The 19094-nt window shown below is 47.4% G+C and overlaps 2 protein-coding genes across 7 annotated transcripts in view; one reads left to right on the top strand and one right to left on the bottom strand.

Moving 5' to 3' along the window:
* ZNF827 (zinc finger protein 827) overlaps positions 1-14295 on the top strand; it is a 151470-nt gene extending 137175 nt beyond the window's left edge. Inside the window, exons 11-16 of one of the 6 annotated variants that reach the window (XR_001602743.2) lie at positions 1011-1177; positions 6265-6456; positions 6766-6943; positions 8567-8633; positions 8931-8963; positions 10359-10385. Coding sequence is in view for 5 of the 6 variants with exons in the window: in XM_016206900.2 (XP_016062386.1) it covers positions 1011-1177; positions 6265-6456; positions 6766-6943; positions 10359-11178 (1357 nt within the window). In the remaining variant the exon portion in view is untranslated. Of the gene's footprint in view, positions 1-1010; positions 1178-6264; positions 6457-6765; positions 6944-8566; positions 10019-10358 lie in introns of those variants that run through there. The other 5 variants (XM_016206905.2, XM_016206903.2, XM_016206900.2 and 2 more) reach the window with 5 other exon arrangements.
* Positions 11750-19094, bottom strand: part of C4H4orf51 (chromosome 4 C4orf51 homolog) — a 33791-nt gene continuing 26446 nt past the window's right edge. The window contains 3 exon segments of the mRNA XM_087816135.1: positions 11750-11784; positions 11787-11848; positions 11850-11901. Of these exon segments, the coding sequence (XP_087672261.1) occupies positions 11750-11784; positions 11787-11848; positions 11850-11901 (149 nt within the window).

Genomic DNA, 19094 nt, shown 5'->3' with positions numbered 1-19094 from the left:
CGAGGCAGATGTGACCAGGCACCTCTGCTCAGTGGACACGCTGACCTGCGTTTTCATAGCTGCTTGGCTTAGATGGAACCCTGCAGTTGCAATGACTCCTCTCCTGGCTTGGATGCCCTGGTAGAATGAATGGAAAGGAAAATGGCCTTAGAAGTGGCTCTCAGGGGTGGAGCTCCAGAAAGCAGCAGGGCTCTGGGGGTTACTAGCTTTTAGGCCTGGGCAGCTGGCAAGCTCCCACCTTTGTAACCGAGCACCTTGCTGCTTCCTGAGAAGTGTCCTAAGGAAAATAGACTAGGAAAAATAAACCTGAGAACCCTGAGGAAGGAGCCACGAAGGCAGAGCTTATTTTCCCTGAGTCGTGTTCTGTCCTTTAGTACCTGGAATTTTATGGTTTTCTCCCACTCCAGCCATAAATCAGTATTTGGTTTGGTTGCCATAAAACCCCAAGTTTCAGGCTTTCTACCAAATCTTGCCCATGAGAGAGGCCATATGGATTGGGAGAAACTTGCTTTTGCATGACATGTCTCCATGGATGGGCGGCTTCTGTCGGGAATTGTCGCGGGCAGGCAGGAGTGCTGTCCAAGGACCTGTGTGTGCCCTCGTTGCCACACGGAGGTTTCCCGAGGCGGCGGGAGGCTCGCGGGTGTGCAGGGCTCTCCGAGCTGCTCCGTGTACCAGCCGCTCACATCTTGGCTGCACTGCATCCCGTTGCCCAAAGGAATCCGTTAGGAGACGTGCAGCATCTGGAATCTGTAATTTTTAATTAACTCTGTGATTATTTAGCATCATTATAGCATGTATGGGATTGTTACATTATGCGGGCACTAAATCTGTTTAGCACGGTGACGACTTCGGGGCTTCCCGGAATGCAGAAGGATTTCCCGATGCTAGCCGCCCGGTGGGGAGGGGAGTGCGCCCCGGTGCGTTTTCTGCGTGAACTGGGTGTGATGGGTGGCCCGCGCTTAGAATGTCACTCCTCTCTCCCCCCCTTCCTTCATCCTCTCACGTAGCTGTCACGTGTGTGGATTTGAGACCGAGCTCAACGTCCAGTTTGTCAGCCACATGTCCCTCCACGTGGACAAGGAGCAGTGGATGTTCTCCATCTGCTGTACTACCTGCGACTTCGTCACCATGGAGGAGGCAGAGATAAAGGCTCACATTGGCACCAAGCACACAGGTGACCATTCCTGGCGGCCCTTCTCTCCTCCATCTCCCTCCACCCCAGACTCCTGCCCACCTGGCAGAAGCATACTCATCCCCACGTGACACTGACATTCCCTCCCAGAGGAGGAAGACCTTCCCAAGGGAGCAGGGCCACGCTCCCCTGTGCACTGGCCGGGCTGAAACGCCCACACGCTGGGATGGTTGAGCGGTGCCGAGCTGTTTGCTTGTCATCATCATCATGGTAACAGCCTTTACGCTCTCCCAGTGCCCCGCGCTTGCACCTTGGCACCCTGGGTCCCATGTAAGCCTCATAACGACCCTCCGAGGTCAGTCCTGCTCTTATACTATAGAGGCTGAGAACTGAGGCTCCACAGAGGTGAGGGATTCTGTCCAAGATCAACAGTAGGACATGACTCCAGAAACTCAGACCCGAACAGTTTTCATTCCAGAGCCTTCTCTCTGTATCACTGCTGCTCTGGCAGCCCCACCCAACCCTTGGCAAAGGCTGGACCTCTCTGTTTTGCTGGGCCAGGGCACTGCACACCTACCCCTGCCGGGTGCTCCTCGCGGGGCACTGCAGCCCCAACCCACTCCGTGATCACGAGTGACAGGTCTGTTCAGGGACAGAGAAAACCAGATTCCCCCGAATCATCCCAGTCACTCCCCCGGACCACGGCCAAGACTTTGCCAGTGCTCGCCTTTCATTTCAGACTCTTGCCATTCTGGTTAACTTCTTCCATTTAATGATGTTAACATTTTGACTTCGCCGTGCAATTATCCTCTCGCAAGTGATGGTTACAAATGACGCCGGCCAGGAGTCATTATGTGAGAATGAGGAGGAGCTCCTGTGTTTGCAGTGCTTACAAATTACAAGCTGAGGCTGCTGACTGCAGGCCTGGGTGCTGGGTCGGCCCCTCACATCATTGGCACTTTTAGGACTCAGGAAGGGAAATTTCCCTGACATTTGTGCTGACGATGTGCATGGCCGAGAAGGATCTCTCTGTGCTTTCCTGGCCGCTGTGGCTCCATGGTGCCAACAGCAATAAAAGCTTGTTTTTGTCAGTAAGTTGAGCAGCTCTGACTTGGAGGTCTGCAGAGAGCCATTCTGCTGAGTGAGAAGGTGCCATTTTTACAGTCGGTTGTCTGACCATAACCACATTAGCACCGTGGGCAGCAGGTGAGCTGGGAAACCCACGTTGAAGACAAATTAAATCCAGCATTTCTGGAGTGGCTAATGGAGGGAAAGGCCAGCCTCTCTCCCGTTTCCATGGGCTTTTCAGATACTCTTTTTTTTGTCTCTCTCTCTCTCTTTTCTGTTATATTCCATTCTTCTAACCTTCTCCACCCCAAAGTATGCCTAAACCCAGCCCAGACCTTTTCTCCTCCCTTTCCACTGCACAGCCCCCTCCACCACCACCCTACCTCAAGAAAACCATAGAAACCACAATGGCTGGAAAGAACTTGGACTATGAATCTCCAATTTTGTGAGTCCTGTTCTCTAATTTGATTTACCTGTCACAGGAACAGGCACCCTTTATTCCAGTGCCCTAGGGAATCTGCAGTGCTCTCTGGTTGCCTAAATGAAGTTGTGATCTACAGGATGAGCTTTCATCAACAGAACATTTTTATTTGGTCATCCACAGGCCTCGCGTGCTTCCTCACGCTTCCTTACAGGCCACTCTCACCCAAGGCACGCTTGGGAATGGGGTGCTGAGCGGCCTCTGTTTAGGTGTTTCTGCGTGACCCCTCCTCGCTCTCTTTCTCCCACTCCCAGCTCCTTGTCCCTGCAGAGAACATCAGCCAGGGGAAAATATTCCCTCTGGTGCTGTGACTTCCTCAATGCAAATTTTGCTGCCATTTTTAAACGCTGCGATAATGGCATTTAGAAATTTGAATAGCTATTTGGAATATACAACCATCAATACCTTACCTCACACTGACACCAAAATAACTTACACAGTCCTTGTTTACAGTCTGCCCTAGAAAGGCTTGAAGAAAATAGAATAGAATATTCATCAAACACAATGAAGGAGGTTTATAAAAGCTTAAGGGCTAACAAGAAATCACAAAGGAAAAGCATCAAGACATGTGACACATGAAAATTTCTTTTTTTGCAAAAGAAAGTAAGAAGAGAAGGAAAACCAAAAAAAAACCCACCACATTCTGAAAATGTGTTTGTAAAAATGACAAAAAGCTAATATATTTATATAGAAAGTTTATATAAACTGATAAGAAACACTTTAGGTCTCTAATTGAAGATTTTGGAAAGAACATGACCAGTCAATTCACAGTAAAAGAAATAAAAGCTAATTGCTTAACATAAGGAAAAAATGTTCAACCTCACGGAGCAAAATAAAACTCAAGAGTGGCTTATGTTAACCTATTAAGTTAAGGGCACCTTTTATACTGTTTTCCACTGTTGCCGGGCGCTGCTGGTACTCTTGTGCCTATGGCCCTGCAAAGTTACAGAACTTAGGGAAACTACTTAGGTATATATGCGCAGGGGCTTCAGAATGTAATGCTCTGCAACGCAGTAATCCCACTTCTGGGGACTTATCTGTAGGGAAGAAAATCAACCAGCAGAATATTAATTTTTAATTTAATTTTAAGGAAATATTTAAGTAGAGTAGGATAAGTCCACTCCTTGGATCTGCAGCACAGTCTCCCTGTATTTTCTACCCTAACATAAAACTGTGAGGTTTCATTGAATTGGTTTGTGGAGAATTGATGTCCTAACAATATTGAGTCTCCTGAGCCATGAATTTTATATGTCTCCAGTTATTTGGGGTTTATAAAGTACATCTTTAATTTACCACAGTGTACCATACCACCTCACACGTAGTGTAAGACCTCACAATAGCATACTTCCATTTCTCTCCCTCCAGCCGCTATGTTATTGTTCTCATATATGTATGTGTTATAAACCTTACATTATTACTGTTTTTTTAAAACAAAATTCATTTTATTACTTTTTAAAGAGATTTAAATCATCAGAAAGACTCACACATTTACCCATGTGGTTGTCATTTCCAGTTCTCTTCATTCTTTTATGTAGATCCATTTTTACATTGGGTGTCATTTTCCTTCTGCCTGAAGAATTTCTTTTAACATTTCTTGTAATTCAAGTCTGCTGGTGATGAATTCTTTCAACTTTTTTACATCAGTTTTTGGGGGGTTTTTTTGCCTTTTTTTGTGAAATACCTTTTCATAGTTGTTTCAGTACTTCAAAGATGTTTTTCCACTACTTCTCAGTTGCATTGTTTCCAGTAAGAAATCTATTGTCATTCTTAGTTTTGTTCCTCTGCACATCTTAAATCTTGTCTGGCTGCTTTTAAGGACTTTTTATTTATCACTGGTTTTGAGTAATTTAATTATGATGTCCCTTGTATAGATTTCTTTGTCTTTCATATGCTTGGGACTCATTATGCTACTTGGATCAATGGATGTACGATGTTCCTCAAATTTGGAAAGTTTTTGGCCTTTCCAAGTGTTTTTTCTGCTCTCCCTACCAGTTAAACTTACACTAAGTTGCCTGAAGGCATTCCACAGTTCACCGATGCTCTTTATCTTTTTGTGGTTCTTTTCTCTCTGTTTCGTCTCAGATAATTTCTGTTGCTATTATCTTCAGGTTCACTAATCTTTTCCTCTGCTGTGTCTAAGTTGCTATTGATCCCATCCAGTATATTTTTCATCTCAGACATTGTAATTTTCATCTCTAGAAATTTGATTTGGATTTTTTTTTTTATCTTCCATCATTGCTTCTCTGCCTTTTGGATAAGATCAAGTGTACATATTCCATCTCTCTACTTAACTTTTTGAACATATGGAATACAGTTATATTGCTGTGCTTAGATCTTTGTCTGTAAATTCCAACAACTGGGTTAGTTTTCATTGGTTGTTATTTTCCCCATTTGGGTTGTGTTTTCTTGTTTCTTTGCATGCCTGAGAGCCTTTATTTGGGTGTCAGACATTGTGATTTTACCTTATTAAGTGCCAGATATTTTATATTCCTATAAATATTCTTGACCAGGTAATTACTTGGAAACTTTGATCCTCTTGAGCCTTGCTTTTATGACTTGTCAGACAGCTCTGGAGCATTACTCCATCTAGGGCAAATTATAAGTTTTTTCCAGTGTGGCTGGTGGAAACAGGCGCTGTTCTCTAAGCCTTTCAGATGGCTTGATTTCCCTCCAACACATGCTCTGACCCATACTCTGCTGAATATTCACAAGAGACCCTCTGCAGGTCTCTGAGTTCTTCCTTTCTGGTACTCTGTCCTGCAAGGTCCAACCATGTGGATCTCCCAGACCCTCAGCTCTATCTCCTCAAATCAGCAGATCTGTCGGACTCCACCTCTGTACCCCCTCCCTACACTGCAGCTTGGAAGGTCTCTCAAAACAGGATGTAGGGCAATCATATGCCCACCTCTTTTTTTTCCTACCTCTCAGGAATCATTCTTCTTCATTGCCTGATGTCCAATATTGTGAAAACTATTATTTGATATGTTTTGTCTGTGTGTTTTTTTTCTTTTAGTTGTTTCAATAGCAATGGTAAATTCCATCTCTGATACATATCTTGAATGGAAGCAAAAGTCTACTGACACTAGATTTTAATGATCTATTGACTGTTTACTCCTGTCTTTGAGGAAGAATTCAGTGAGCTGATGAAGAACATGGGTCAGACCAACTGACCAACCTCATTTGCCTCCCTTCCCTCATCTGTAAAATGAGGGCAATAATAATAATTGTACCTCAGCAGGCTTTTTGAGAGAATAAAATGAGACAAAGCATTTAAAGCATGACTCAGTATCTGGAACTCGGTAATGTTTTCAACACAACTTTGCTATTATTGTCATTTTATTTTAAGTATTACAAGACCTCTATAAACACTCCTCAAATGAATGAGAGCCTGCTCTTGGCCCCAGGTACCATGAGGGTCATCACCATAGATGACTGGAACCCCAGTGGGTGTACTGGAGAAGCTGGAGACCTCAGCTTGTGTTCCCTGGGTGATGATGTAGCCATGAGACACATCCCAACTGCTGTTATTCTAGGGTTTACATCTCCTAAGTAACAGACTTGGGTTTTATTATTTTTTTAGGGGAAGACAGGAAGACCCCGAGTGAATCAAATAGCCCCTCATCATCCTCCCTCTCAGCTCTAAGTGATTCAGCCAACAGCAAGGACGACTCAGACAGCTCCCAGAAAAACAAGAGCGGGAACAACCTGCTGGTCATCTCTGTCATGCCCGGGAGCCAGCCCTCACTGAATAGTGAAGAAAAGCCAGAGAAAGGTAAGAGAGGAGGCGGGTGTCCTGCTTAACCCTACCCACTCTGGAAGAATGACCCCTTGTCAGGGGTGATGTTGGAAATAGATATTAGGTCCAAGAACATTCCTTTTGTCTTGATTTGCACCCAAAATGGGATGGGGATGTGTGACACTGACTCCAAAGCTTCAACGTCTTTTAGCGCAGAGATGCAGAGAACAGCATCTGGAAGGGCATAAACGGGGGGGAGGGGTGAAGAAAGAGGATCTTGGCCTTGCTCCTGCCTTCCTGTCCCTCTGCCCCATGCACCTGTACACCCAGCTTCGGTCCTTCCAGGGTTCGAATGCGTTTTTTGCAACTTTGTCTGCAAGACGAAGAACATGTTTGAGCGCCATCTGCAGATACACCTCATCACCCGGATGTTTGAGTGTGACGTGTGCCACAAGTTCATGAAGACCCCCGAACAGCTGCTGGAGCATAAGAAATGCCACACTGTCCCCACCGGTGGGCTCAAGTAAGGAAAGCAAGTACAGAACCTTTTACTGTGTTGTTATTAAACACCCTCTCCCTATCCTTACCCCGCCCCCTCCCCTGAAGGTTTTGGGGTCATGGAGAGGGAGAGCCTGGCATGAGGGGCATTAGGCAGGCACTTCTGCTGCCTTCACCTGGATATGAATTAGACCTGACCTCAAGGGGGTCAGCAGACAGCAGCAGGAGAATCCATTGTACAAACAACTCAGGACTCCAGGCCAGCAGGAAGGCATGTTGAGGCATCTGAGCACGCAGGGGTGGACTCACCCTACGCTGCTTGAGTTTTATTCAGACTTGATGCTAACGGACTTGGGTTAGTGTCCCCCAGTGTAAATCATGACACTGTCACTGCACTTCACCATCTCTGTTTTTTTAGGTGATTTGCCACATATCTTTTAAATAAGCATTATAACCACTTCATCCACACCCCACCCCAAATACTGGAACCTTGCCGGTTTGAACAGGCAGGAGGCGGCGTTTTCCATGCAAGGCCCATGTGCCTCTTGTATTCCTGCAGACGTGCCTTATGCCTTCCCAGACACTGGAATTGGGATCTCCCTACTGAGAGCTGACGTTTTCAGTCGCAGATTCACAAATTCCTCCCCACAAAGACCTAGACAGTTAGCATCATAATTAACCAATATTTGCAGGAAGCCCTCCGGTCTGAAGTGAGACTAATCAGTTATTATCCAGTGTACTGTGCGTCTGGCTTGATTAGGTGCTGGAGGGCAAACAAGGAATAAAACTGAATTTCCACCCTCAGGAAGTTTATGTCCTGCCCTGACCAGAATTTAATCATCCCCGTGATTCCGTAATCAGGGCCCCTGTTCACAAGGCACTTATGGTCTAGGAAAGAGAAAGAATCGTATGTCATTGGGCACAGAGACACACAATTTTCAAGGCAGAATTGTTCATGTTTAGCTGAAATGATTGTGTAATTTAAATGAATGAAAAATTACATTTTACTTAATACAAGGAGAGAAAACCTTGTCTTAATACATTTTGACCTTTGAAACTCACAGCTTGACAGAGGGGTGGTGTGACTCTCCCCAGTGGGTGTGGGATGGAGAGACCCAGGACCCAGGGAGTCAAGTGTTGGCAGCATTGTGCAGGCTTGTCTCCCCCGGCTCCTGCCTGGTCAGGAGGGGACCCTCCTCAAAATACTGCCCAAACAGTATTTTTGGGCAGACTCTGGGAGCAGCCCCTACTGTGGAATTCCACTTTCTTTCAGTCTTGGGGGTGCTTAGGTGGGTGGGGGAGGGGAGGTCTCCAGGGATGGAGGAGGGGCGGTTATAATCCAAGACAACCAGTAAATGGGAATTTGATTCGGTTTGTCCCCACTGTCCCTTTCTAAATACTTGTGCACTCTTTTTATAAAGCAAAGCCATGTATTTCTGTGGTTGGACTAGAGCCCATTGCCCTCCCCGATAGCCCAGTCACAGCCATGAACTGCGGCCTGGCCAGTAGTGGCCCTGCCGGTTAGCCTTTCCTCGGGGACCCAAGGGGTCCCAGGCCTCCGAGCCACTGGGGAGAATGCACAGTGAACGCTGATGCTTTTGCGGTACAGACACTTCCCGTGCGGTGCTAACGGTCCCCTGTGTAATAGTTTATGTTCTAGGATGACCAAGTAGAAGAATACTTTGAAAAAATTGATAATGCCTTCTGGCTATACAGTGAGTCTTTGTTTTGTTTTTTTTTGTTTTGTTTTGTTTTGTTTTCCCTTTGCCATATTGGAGAATTAATTTGCCTGGGAGAGTGCCGTGACGATAAATAACGGGACCCTGCTACACCCTTAGCACTTTCCCTGAGCAGCAAAAGAAAGATTGAGCTGTGGGTCACAGAAACGTCCTTAAAGTGAAACAGACTGCCGATGTCTCAATTGCTTTTCTGTGATGGAACTGCTTGTGCTCTATATCCTGTTCATAATGCAGATCAAATAAGATTATACTATTATTTTTCTTTTGCCGTAGCTCAGGACAGTGGTGAGTTTCAGACTCCTCTAGGTAAGGCCCAGCTTGGCGTAGGGGTTGTGTGTGCACCTGACCTGGGAATGGGCTTTTATTTCTCTCGTGTGCACTCTTCTGTGAGCTGAGGTTCCAAGGCTAACGGCGAGCTTGGCGCTGAGGAGCAGTGCACGGTGCACTTGGTTGTGTTGGGCTCTGCTGAACACCTCTCCAAACCCTCAGAGCACACCTCACTCCTGGGCCCTGCCCTGCGGGTGCCCAGCCAGAGCTGAGGCAGCCACTTTTGCATTTGCATTCTGTTTGTAAAGAGAGCAAACACGCTACAGCTATCATATCAGCCACTGACTCGGGCCCGGCAGCTTCTCAAAGAGCAGAATTTGTAAACATGCCCTCACGGCTCCTCCTGGCCCCTCTGGACAGCCGGGAGGCTTGCGGGGATCGTAGCCTCATGGAGAAACTGAGCCACGGAGAGGCCCAGGCTTTGGCCCAGGCCATATCCAGCTAGAGCCCAGTAAGGTGACGGAGCTGGGACCAGAATCTGCCTAAATTACGTGTAGAAACCAGTCCAGCAATAACGCAGTGCGTAGCATGTGCCGAGCACTTACCAAGCACTGTACAGAATGCAGAAGAAATGTAAGCTATGGTCCTGCCCACCGAGCATTATGATGTCGTAATATATGAATAATGTCTTCAAGCTCCAGAGAGTAGGTGTCACCCCCAGTCCTTAACCCTCACTAGGAGACAGTTGGGGGGGGTGTCCTTCCATGCCCCTGTCCTGGTTCTCACCTTCCTTCCCTGGTGGAGAAGCAGCTGTAGGAGACAGGTACTACGAGTACAGACCCATGTACACACACACACTCTCACGACACACACAGGCCTTCTCATCCTAACAACCTTTCATAAGCACGATTCTGACCCTACGACTTTCTGTTTGCTGGAGGTAGCTTTCCCCCTGTAAGCTGTTCTTTAAAACTCTTAGCCTTTCTGCGTGTGCTTGGTGTGGTGCATGAAACGTCGATTCTTTGTGTTGCTCCCATCTAGAGGGGAGGTCGTGAGGTTTAGACCTCTGCTGTGTCCGGTGGGGGGTGGGGAGGGCTCCGAGGGGGGCGGGGAGGGTGGAGGGGGAGCCACAGCTCGTGTAATTCTCATCCTTTCTCTGCTCCCCTTCCTGAGGGTTGGTGTTTGCTGCTCCCGCCAGGAGACCCAGAGTAGGCTGAGCACACCTCCTCGGAGCTAGCTCCTCCCCAGTGGGGACAGCTCTGTCTGCAGAGAGAGCCCAAGAGGGTCGTCTTAACCCCCAGAGAGGCAGCAGGGCTGGGCTGGGCAGGGGCAGCCAGGCCTCAGGGTTTGCAGGGTGGCCGGTGAGGAGGGGAGCAGCAGGGCCACGGCAGAACCTGCCTGGCTGACCCTCCCTGTCGTTGCTTCCCCCGGCAGGTGCCCATTCTGCATTTATTCCACCAACCGCCCCGCTGCCATGGAGTGCCACCTCAAGACCCACTACAAGATGGAGTATAAGTGCCGGATCTGCCAGACGGTGAAGGCCAACCAGCTGGAGCTGGAGACGCACACCCGGGAGCATCGCCTCGGCAACCACTACAAGTGCGACCAGTGCGGCTACCTGTCCAAGACCGCCAACAAGCTCATCGAGCACGTGCGCGTCCACACCGGGGAGCGGCCCTTCCACTGTGACCAGTGCAGCTACAGCTGCAAACGCAAGGACAATCTCAACCTGCACAAGAAGCTGAAGCACGCCCCACGCCAGACCTTCAGCTGCGAAGAGTGCCTGTTCAAGACCACACACCCCTTCGTCTTCAGCCGCCACGTCAAGAAGCACCAGAGTGGGGACTGCCCCGAGGAGGACAAGAAGGGCCTGTGTCCGGCCCCCAAGAAACCGGGCGGCCCCGGGGCCCCGCTCCTCGTCGTCGGGAGCTCCCGGAATCTCTTGTCTCCCCTGTCGGTCATGTCCGCCTCCCAGGCTCTGCAGACCGTGGCCCTGTCCGCTGCCCACGGCAGCAGCTCAGAGCCCAACCTGGCACTCAAGGCTCTGGCCTTCAACGGCTCCCCTTTGCGCTTTGACAAGTACCGGAACTCAGATTTTGCCCATCTCATTCCCTTGACAATGTTATACCCCAAGAACCACTTGGATCTCACATTCCACCCTCCCCGACCTCAGACTGCACCTCCCAGCATCCCCTCGCCCAAACACTCCTTCCTCGCCTATCTCGGACTGAGAGAAAGAGCAGAGACTGTCTGAGGGCAGCCACGTTCTGTACCAAAAACAAAGTGACAGAGACAAAAACATAAACCCACAAAACTTAAACACAACCCCAGCAGGTGTATGTTGCTGCAAAACCTACAGACCCCCGCGGGTCTGAACCACGTGTACTGTATATCTTTAGTAAGGAATAGAGAATTGGCTCTGTGTGTATACCTATTGCATTGACCTGAAAGCTGCTTTATCCAATCTTCAGAGAGGTGACCTACTGCGTGCATCTACCTTCAGAGGCATGCCTCCCCAGCCGCCCACGCCCACTCTTGGCCCTGCTCCGTACTCCTATTGAAAGGAATTTTTGTCTTGTTAAACCCTAAAGAGAGTGTCCTTAATAGCAATCAGCACTTGGAAGCTTATATATTGGTGCATTTTTGTTTTCTGTTGGGTGAATGGGGTGTGTGGATCCTGAAAGAGAAAGCCGCGTGTCGTGCGCCCTGAGGTTTCTATCGCACATTCTTTGTACTGGCTTCTTTCACTGCGATGAACGTGCTTTTTTCCCTCCTGGGTTGTTCATCCACCGCAGTCTGTCCCTGAGCCCCTTCATCACCTTCCCCTATTTTACGGCTACAGAGTGGTGGGGCCTGGTGCGTGGTCGATGAGAGAACGGTAGACGCCCGCGGTGCTGCTGGAGATTTCCGACAGAGCTGGGGACCTTGCGCTTGGATCTCCTCTGGTTATGAAAACTTGGGGCAGCAAGAGTCCCATCTGGAAGAAATGTCCCGCAGCACTGCAACCAACATCACGAAACTCAAGTGTGTTGTGTGTGTGTGTGTCCATACGTACACCATGTGTGTGGGACACACGCAGTGCATCATTTTTTTAAGGGCAGATTATATATATATATATGATGTATTAATTCAGTGATTACCATTTGTTTGCAGGAAAAAAAAAATAGTGTGAGTGAAAAATTTTATGGTTGATAAATCCAGCCGAGGAGATTAAAAGGGGTTTGGATCAATTCTGGGTATAAATGCTCAGACTAAAAAAAAAAAAAAAAAGAAACGGCAGTTTTGCACAGGGCTTTGGTCTTGCACTAGTTTTTGTTTCTCATCTGCAAAAAAAAAAAAAAAATTAAGATGAAAGGAAGAAGGTGTACCTTTTATATGGAACGAGTAGACTGTATGTTTGAAAGTTCTGTCACAACCTCGTTGACGTATAACCACCCAAAAACAAGGTGCTGTTTAGTCCTACGGTTCCGTTTATGCCCCTGAGAAGCATCCGTGTTCGCAGGTCGTCTGGCTCTAGCGGTATTCTCCATGTAATAACCCTGTATCCCGTTTTGTTAACGCCTGGTAGATGTAACCTGCTAGGAGGCTAACTTTATACGTATTTAAAGCTCTTATTTTGTGGTCATTAAAATGGCAACTTATGTGCAGCACTTTATGGCAGCAAGAAGCAGATGTGATTGGTAGCGTAGCCCTTGGCTCGTCTTGAAAAGTGATGGGTGATTTAATAAGAAGGAAAGGAAAAGAATCTTTGTCGGAATATGTTCATTGCTTGTATTTTTAAGACAGCAGAATTTCCTGTCTGAAACGGGCTCAAAGAGCAGGAAGAATTGCGCTTTGTATCATAATAATGGGAAGTTTGGGATATAAAAATCTATATATTATTTATCTATTGAAGAGCTGGCGTGCAGGAGGAATGCTTCTTACTGCGTTGCTGTTTTCCATCAGGTGTTATCCTGGAGTTGGGATGTTTTCTTTTTTGTCCGTTTCACCAGGGGAAAATAAAAGCATCCCCGATTTTCTTCCTAGTCAGCTTGCTCACTGACAGCCCCCTCGAAAGTGGTGCAATTGAACAGGAAGCCAGAAGCCTGTAGGGTCTGTCCACACCATGGCTCCCCCCCATTCACACACCCACCCTTCTCCCCCAGACCTGGCAGGTCTGCTACACTTCCCTCTGCCAGTCACCGGCCCTGGCAAAGCTGTTTACACTACGGAGATGCCCCGGGGGCAGGGAGGCTGAGCCGGCTGGGGCAGGAAGCTGCGAGGTCGGTCATCCTCCGGCAGGCATTCGCCCTTGGCCTGTGTGAAATGCCCATCAACCTCGCCATGTCACCGTCTCAGTAAAAGACACTATAGACAAGTAGAATACACTCCGAGAATACCGGGCTAATGGGTGGATTGGTTGTTTTTTTTGTTTTTTTAAGTTATGTCTTTATCCCCATATAATGGAGAATGTGCCACTTGGCTAATAATGTGCTTTCAAAACTCCAAGTTCAGTGATGACAGGAAAGAGGGCCACAGGGACCCCCCAGAGGCTGGCAGGAAAGGTGAATCACACGTGAGCACCGGCAGGTTAAAAACCTGGAAGGGTAGCCCGGGACTGCAGCCTTTACAGCATGCTGCTTGTGCAATACGAGGTCCTAGGCTGAACCCTGCGCGAGGGGAGACGGAGAGGGCCGTTGGAAGGAGACCCTTACCATTCAAATGCCATGCATTTCACTGCTCGCCACTGAACTTGTATTTGAATGACTTCGTTATGCTTAATGTAATTGGGCAACTTTTTTAGCACTTTGGAAAGAGTCATCAATCTTTCTGGTAAATTATAAAAGTTTTCTGAGTGAGAAAAGGTGTGTTTGGAGTTTGTTTGACTTTTTATATTATTATTATTGTTGTTATTAATAAAGAAAAAATCTACAGCATTTTTCAGACTCCACTGAGATAATATGTACCCCTGAATTTGGTTTGCAGTTTGATACTCAGGGAAGGATTATTCCATAGATATCCTTTCCGTGTAAAACACTAACATCTTTGAGAGATTCACCTGCCAACTAACTCCCACTGTTCTCACTATGCATTCTTCGATGAAAGCGAGCTTATTTTTCCATAGAGTACTGCAGTTAGTGTTCTCAGCACTTTCCTTCTTCTCTCCTTTTTTTAACCCCTCATATTATGTTCAGATGATCATACTATCAAGGTTTGTGTACATTACTGAAAATTTGTATTGTATAAAGCTTTTTGCATTACAAGGCTGTACAGGGTCATTTTGACAGTAACTGGTATATTCCTTTGCATCTTATGTTGCATTGCCAATTTCTAGTGTATCCAGTTTGGAAGTATAATATACTCTAATTAAAAAAAAAAAAGGTTGGCTATACTCTTGTTTCTTTTTCTTTCTTGGTTGCCATCCTTGACTACTCGTTAGTCTCAAGGTTTGGTTTGTCTTGCACTGTTCTGATTTTTACTACTTTTCAGTGTAATTTTAAATGAGTGTCGGAAATACCCACGACTAGCTATAACCATCGCAAAATGCAAGTTTTGAACAGCCATGGTTCTAGTGCAAACTGTTATTATGTAAGTCATTAGTAGCCATTAGGGTGAGAGCATGGCCATCATTCAGTACAATTGCAGGCCAGCTCCTTCCTGAAATTACTTAGTGACATTTAAAAGTGTTCACCAGCCTTACCCTCTCCTGCTTAACATCATTTTATTGACCCCGTGGCCAGAGGGGCGGGGCATGGGGGACAGATGAATAATTCCATTTATCTTAATGAAGTTTGGCAACTATGAGGTTTTAATGAGGGGGAAATGGTATGCTTTGAAAGCTAAATGATAATCCACCCAAATGCAAGTAACAGTTCTTCAGAGGAAGGTGCCAGAGAAAGAAACTGAGGACAACAGAAAAAGATAAAATGCAATCATTTTCTAAGTTAAAACAATCATTTTTTTAAAAATCCTTAGAGACCTTCCCCATGGATCTGTGATGGTTGACCAAAAATGTGAAGCAGCAGAAGAGAATGTTTTGCCTGGTTCACAACTCCTGCGCTTATCAATGTAACGTCCTCTGCTCACTGCAGGAAATTACCAATCGCTTCACCCTAAGATTCAGAAAGGTCAAGTTTACTTTTCACAAAATGAAGTAATGTAGGAGAAGCCACTTGGAAAGTGACGAGTCACTAATCAGACGCTGTCTTCCCTTCATTTTTTCACCCAATAGCTGTTTTGCAGGTGATTGAATCAAGTTCTCTCGCTTGATTCAAATCCCTGTGTCTTGGGGTGGCTGGTATTTATTGCAAACATTAAAACAAGCCAGACTTCTTTGCTTTTTGCTCACACTCTAGGCGGGAGCGGCTTCCCATTTTGCATACATAGTTTTTTTCCTTCGATTCCACACACCTACGTCACATATTTTCCCCGTGGTTGAGAAAAGCCAGAAACGTAAAGAAAATCAGCAGCAGCTTGGTGATCGTTTCCCCTGTAATGGGCTCCTGGTGACTCTGAGGAACGGCCGGGTGGGGGCCACCCGCACGCAACGGAGCGCACCCCATCCCTCCATCTCCCCTCACCTACCGAGCGCTGCCTGGGGGCCGGGCCGTCTCCAGACCAGCAAGGTGGCCCCCGTGTGAATTAAACCCAAGGCCATACTTAAACTTTCTCCTGTCGTGTTCAATAGATTTGAAGCTGAGACTCAAGGCCATGTTTTCTATAAAGTGTCTGCGTCTGATTGGCTCCCTTTGGGGGCCACTCAAAACTGCCCATGGCCATGTACCATTTCTGGCCACAGTTCTGGTCACGGGAACAAGGAGAAGCATTAAGGCGTGAACACGTGCGTGTCCCTACCCACAGTCAGCCTCACAGCGGACCCCGCGCCTGCCAAGGGGCACGGGGGCTGGTGACCGTTTGAAGGGAAAGGCACACCTCGTTACTGCCCGTCGGTGGGGAAGAACCAAGAGGAGCGCAGTGCGTCCGAATGGGCCAGGAGGGAGGCAAGGGGATGGGTTTCTGCTGAGTGAGTTCAGCTGCGTGATTCACCCGCGCTTGCAGAAGGCAGAGAACAGAAACCTGGAATCCTTCCTTCCCCGCGTGGCCTTAGAACCTGTGAGCAAAATCACAGAATGCACGGGGGACTGGGACTCCTTTCTAAGCAGCCACCAACCACAAATACTGAAGAGACCCCAGTCAACATTCTTACTACGCTCGCTCTCTCAAAACAGAGCAGTCCCACAGGACAGAGCAGCCTTCCAGGACACCATTAAAGGGAAGTCACCTGGCAAGGACATGGGCTGCCTCCCACCTCGCCGCGCCCCCTTGACTTTGGAAAGCCCTGTGAGAGCCCAGATGCGGCCAGAGCAAAGGGCCATCCCCCAGGCACTAAGGCCAGCCTCAGGCCCACGCAAAAGGCACGCTGGGCCTCTCACTGGTCCCAACCTGCTATGAATGGGGGTCCGACACCGGGGTTGGCAGCCAGACCTCAGCTAGGAATAAAGAGGCTACATTTGTTGTCCCCCAGGGACCTGAGGCTGGACAAGGCAGAATCTGTCCTTATGGAAAACAGCTGGCTGAAAATTAGAATATTCAGGATATTGGTTATTTCTGTTTCTTTCCATCTCTAACCCACAACTAGCAGCCTTTTTACTAATGGAAGATTGGGCTAAGGATGGACTGATGGACAGTCACATAGATACATCAAACATTTATATAAAGAATGCAGAGAGGACACACATAATATAGATATAAACATAATAGATATGTCTTTGGGTGAGGGCATCCACAAAGAAGACCATGAATTTTGTTATTGTGGGAGTCACAACATTAAAAAATAGTATCTTTCATTTTTTTCTTTGCGCTGCTGATAATAAATACAGGTTGATAAAGGATAACATATGAAAATAATAATTAAGGGTCAAAGAAATCTCATTAATCAATACCCCCTTTGCCCATCTTGTCTACAATTAAATAAGCGGGCACAGCCAAGGGTCATCACCATACTATCCGTCAGGCCCCCATCTCTTTATGGCATCAGACAATAAACACACCGGCAGCAACAGCTAAGTATGCAGGAAGCTTGATTACACAAAGAGGCCATGTAGCTTCTCAAATGGGTGGGTAATTAAATTTCCTGATGATGAAGGACTTGACAATTTGGTTTCTCTGCCTGTGAATAAGGGCTACACTGTGTACACTCATGATTCTGTGCCACAGGATCCGGTCTTTAAATATGAATTCCTCACGTTACCCATAACCCTGTGCCTCCCCGGTTACTGTTCTCTACACCTGCTCTTCACAACCCGAAGTTTCTAACCGAGCTGGCCGTGTTCTGATGCAAGTCCAAGCCCATGAGAAATAGGTAAAGGCTCTCTACCAATCACCCCTCCCCCCGACCCCGGGGCTACTCTTCCATTCTAACCTTGACCAGTTTCTCTCTCTGCTCTTCATTCAGTATTTCATGAGCAACAAACATGTGCAGAGTCATATGCTAGCAGCTGATAAGCAATGGAGATAAATAAGACACATTTCCTAGGTTTAAGGAGCTTATCAACCAATGGAAGAAACACATGTTGGATAAATGCATTGTAACGCCAGGAAAAATACACATAGATTGCTATGCAAATACTGAATAAAGAGCTACTAATTCCAACAAGGTGAGAGGAGACTTTGGGGGTAGCATGCAACCCGCGATCTGAAGAAGGATGATTGGACTTTTCATGGGCAGGAAAAGTGGGGAGGGCGGCCCAGATTGAGAGAACAGCTTGGGATGAGACGGTGAGAAATTGCCTGGTGGGGTTCTGTTGTGCTCAAGATCATGATGAAGCCAAACAAAGCCACCTTGCGTAGGGCTGCAAACGCCTCGTTAAAGAGACCGAAGGTCTAAACTACTCGGTAGGGAGTAAGAGCTAAGAGAAAAGTTTGTGGCGGAGAATGGCATGGTCCGACTTGTGTTTTAGGAAGATAATTCTAGCAGCACTATACTAGCGAGACTCAAAAGACGAAAAAAGGCAGAGATGTCTGTTCAAAATGTCCTAAACAGAAGCCATCTTCTTCCTCTGCTCTGCCACTTAACCTTCTATTCCTTAGCCCCAAAAAGGCACACCCATCCTCCAAGTTACCCAAGCTACAAACTTGGGGTGAACTTCGCCCCCTCCTTTTCTCCCCCCTTTCCTTGGACAGCTAATCCATCGGGGTCCTGTTTATTTTATCTGCAACGTAGTTTATGAATCAGGATGGATTCGTAACACCCTGGGGCCGGTCCTCAGCATCCTTGCCAGGGGCCTCACAATGGTTTCCTGTACGAATAGGACATTCCTGTGCAGAAAAGACTGAAAAATTCACTCCAGAGCTCAGAAGGAAGTTCGCGATCAGGCCTGTCGACACACCGTGACAGGCAGAGCCAGCAGGGAGGGTGATGACACCACGGCAGCAATCGCAACAGTGACATCAACAAAGGCACCAAAGGGAGCACCTTGGGAGACGCCCGCTTTAGTGGCGAAGGGGAGGGGACGACGCAGGAGACTGAGACGAAATCATCGGAGAAGCCTATCCAAGCACAGCATGGTTGGGAGAAGCCAGGGCCTGAGGGACTCTGATATGAAATCGTACGGAGGGCGAGTGGGTGAGGTTGAATCTAGAGCCTTTCTGCCAACTGCATGGTCCTTGGTGATCTTTAAGGACCCAGTTTCAGTGACAGGTTGGGGGTGGAAACCTAACTACAACAGGTTAAAGAACGGATAGACGGCGAGGAGCTGGGCACAAAGAGAAAAGTCGACTCTTTTATTTAAAAAAAAATGTTTTTATTGATTTCAGAGAGAGACAGAAACATCAATGATGAGAGAGAGGCACTGATCGGCCGCCTCCTGCACGCCCCCTACTGGGGATCGAGCCCACCACCCGGGCATGTGCCCTGACCGGGAATCGAACCACTGACCTCTTGGTTCGTGGGTCCACAGTTGACCACTGAGCCACACCGGCCGGGCGAGAAAAGTCAACTCTTGTATTAAGTTTGGTAGTGCAAGGAAAACCAATCATGACGATCCAACGCTTGCCAAGAGATGCCAAGTCTTCCCTTCCCTGGCAGGGAAAGCTAGCCTTTCCCATTCCTACCTCACTTGCCTTCAAAGAAGAAAAGCTAAAGCTGCCCACATTACAATCCCAGCCACACTATGACCAATTCTCCACATT

The sequence above is a fragment of the Miniopterus natalensis genome, chromosome 4, assembly GCF_054644295.1.
Source record: "Miniopterus natalensis isolate mMinNat1 chromosome 4, mMinNat1.hap1, whole genome shotgun sequence".
Taxonomy (NCBI): domain Eukaryota; kingdom Metazoa; phylum Chordata; class Mammalia; order Chiroptera; family Miniopteridae; genus Miniopterus; species Miniopterus natalensis.
The sequence above is the reverse complement of the archived record's forward strand: the minus strand, read 5'-3'. Positions and strand labels throughout refer to the sequence as shown.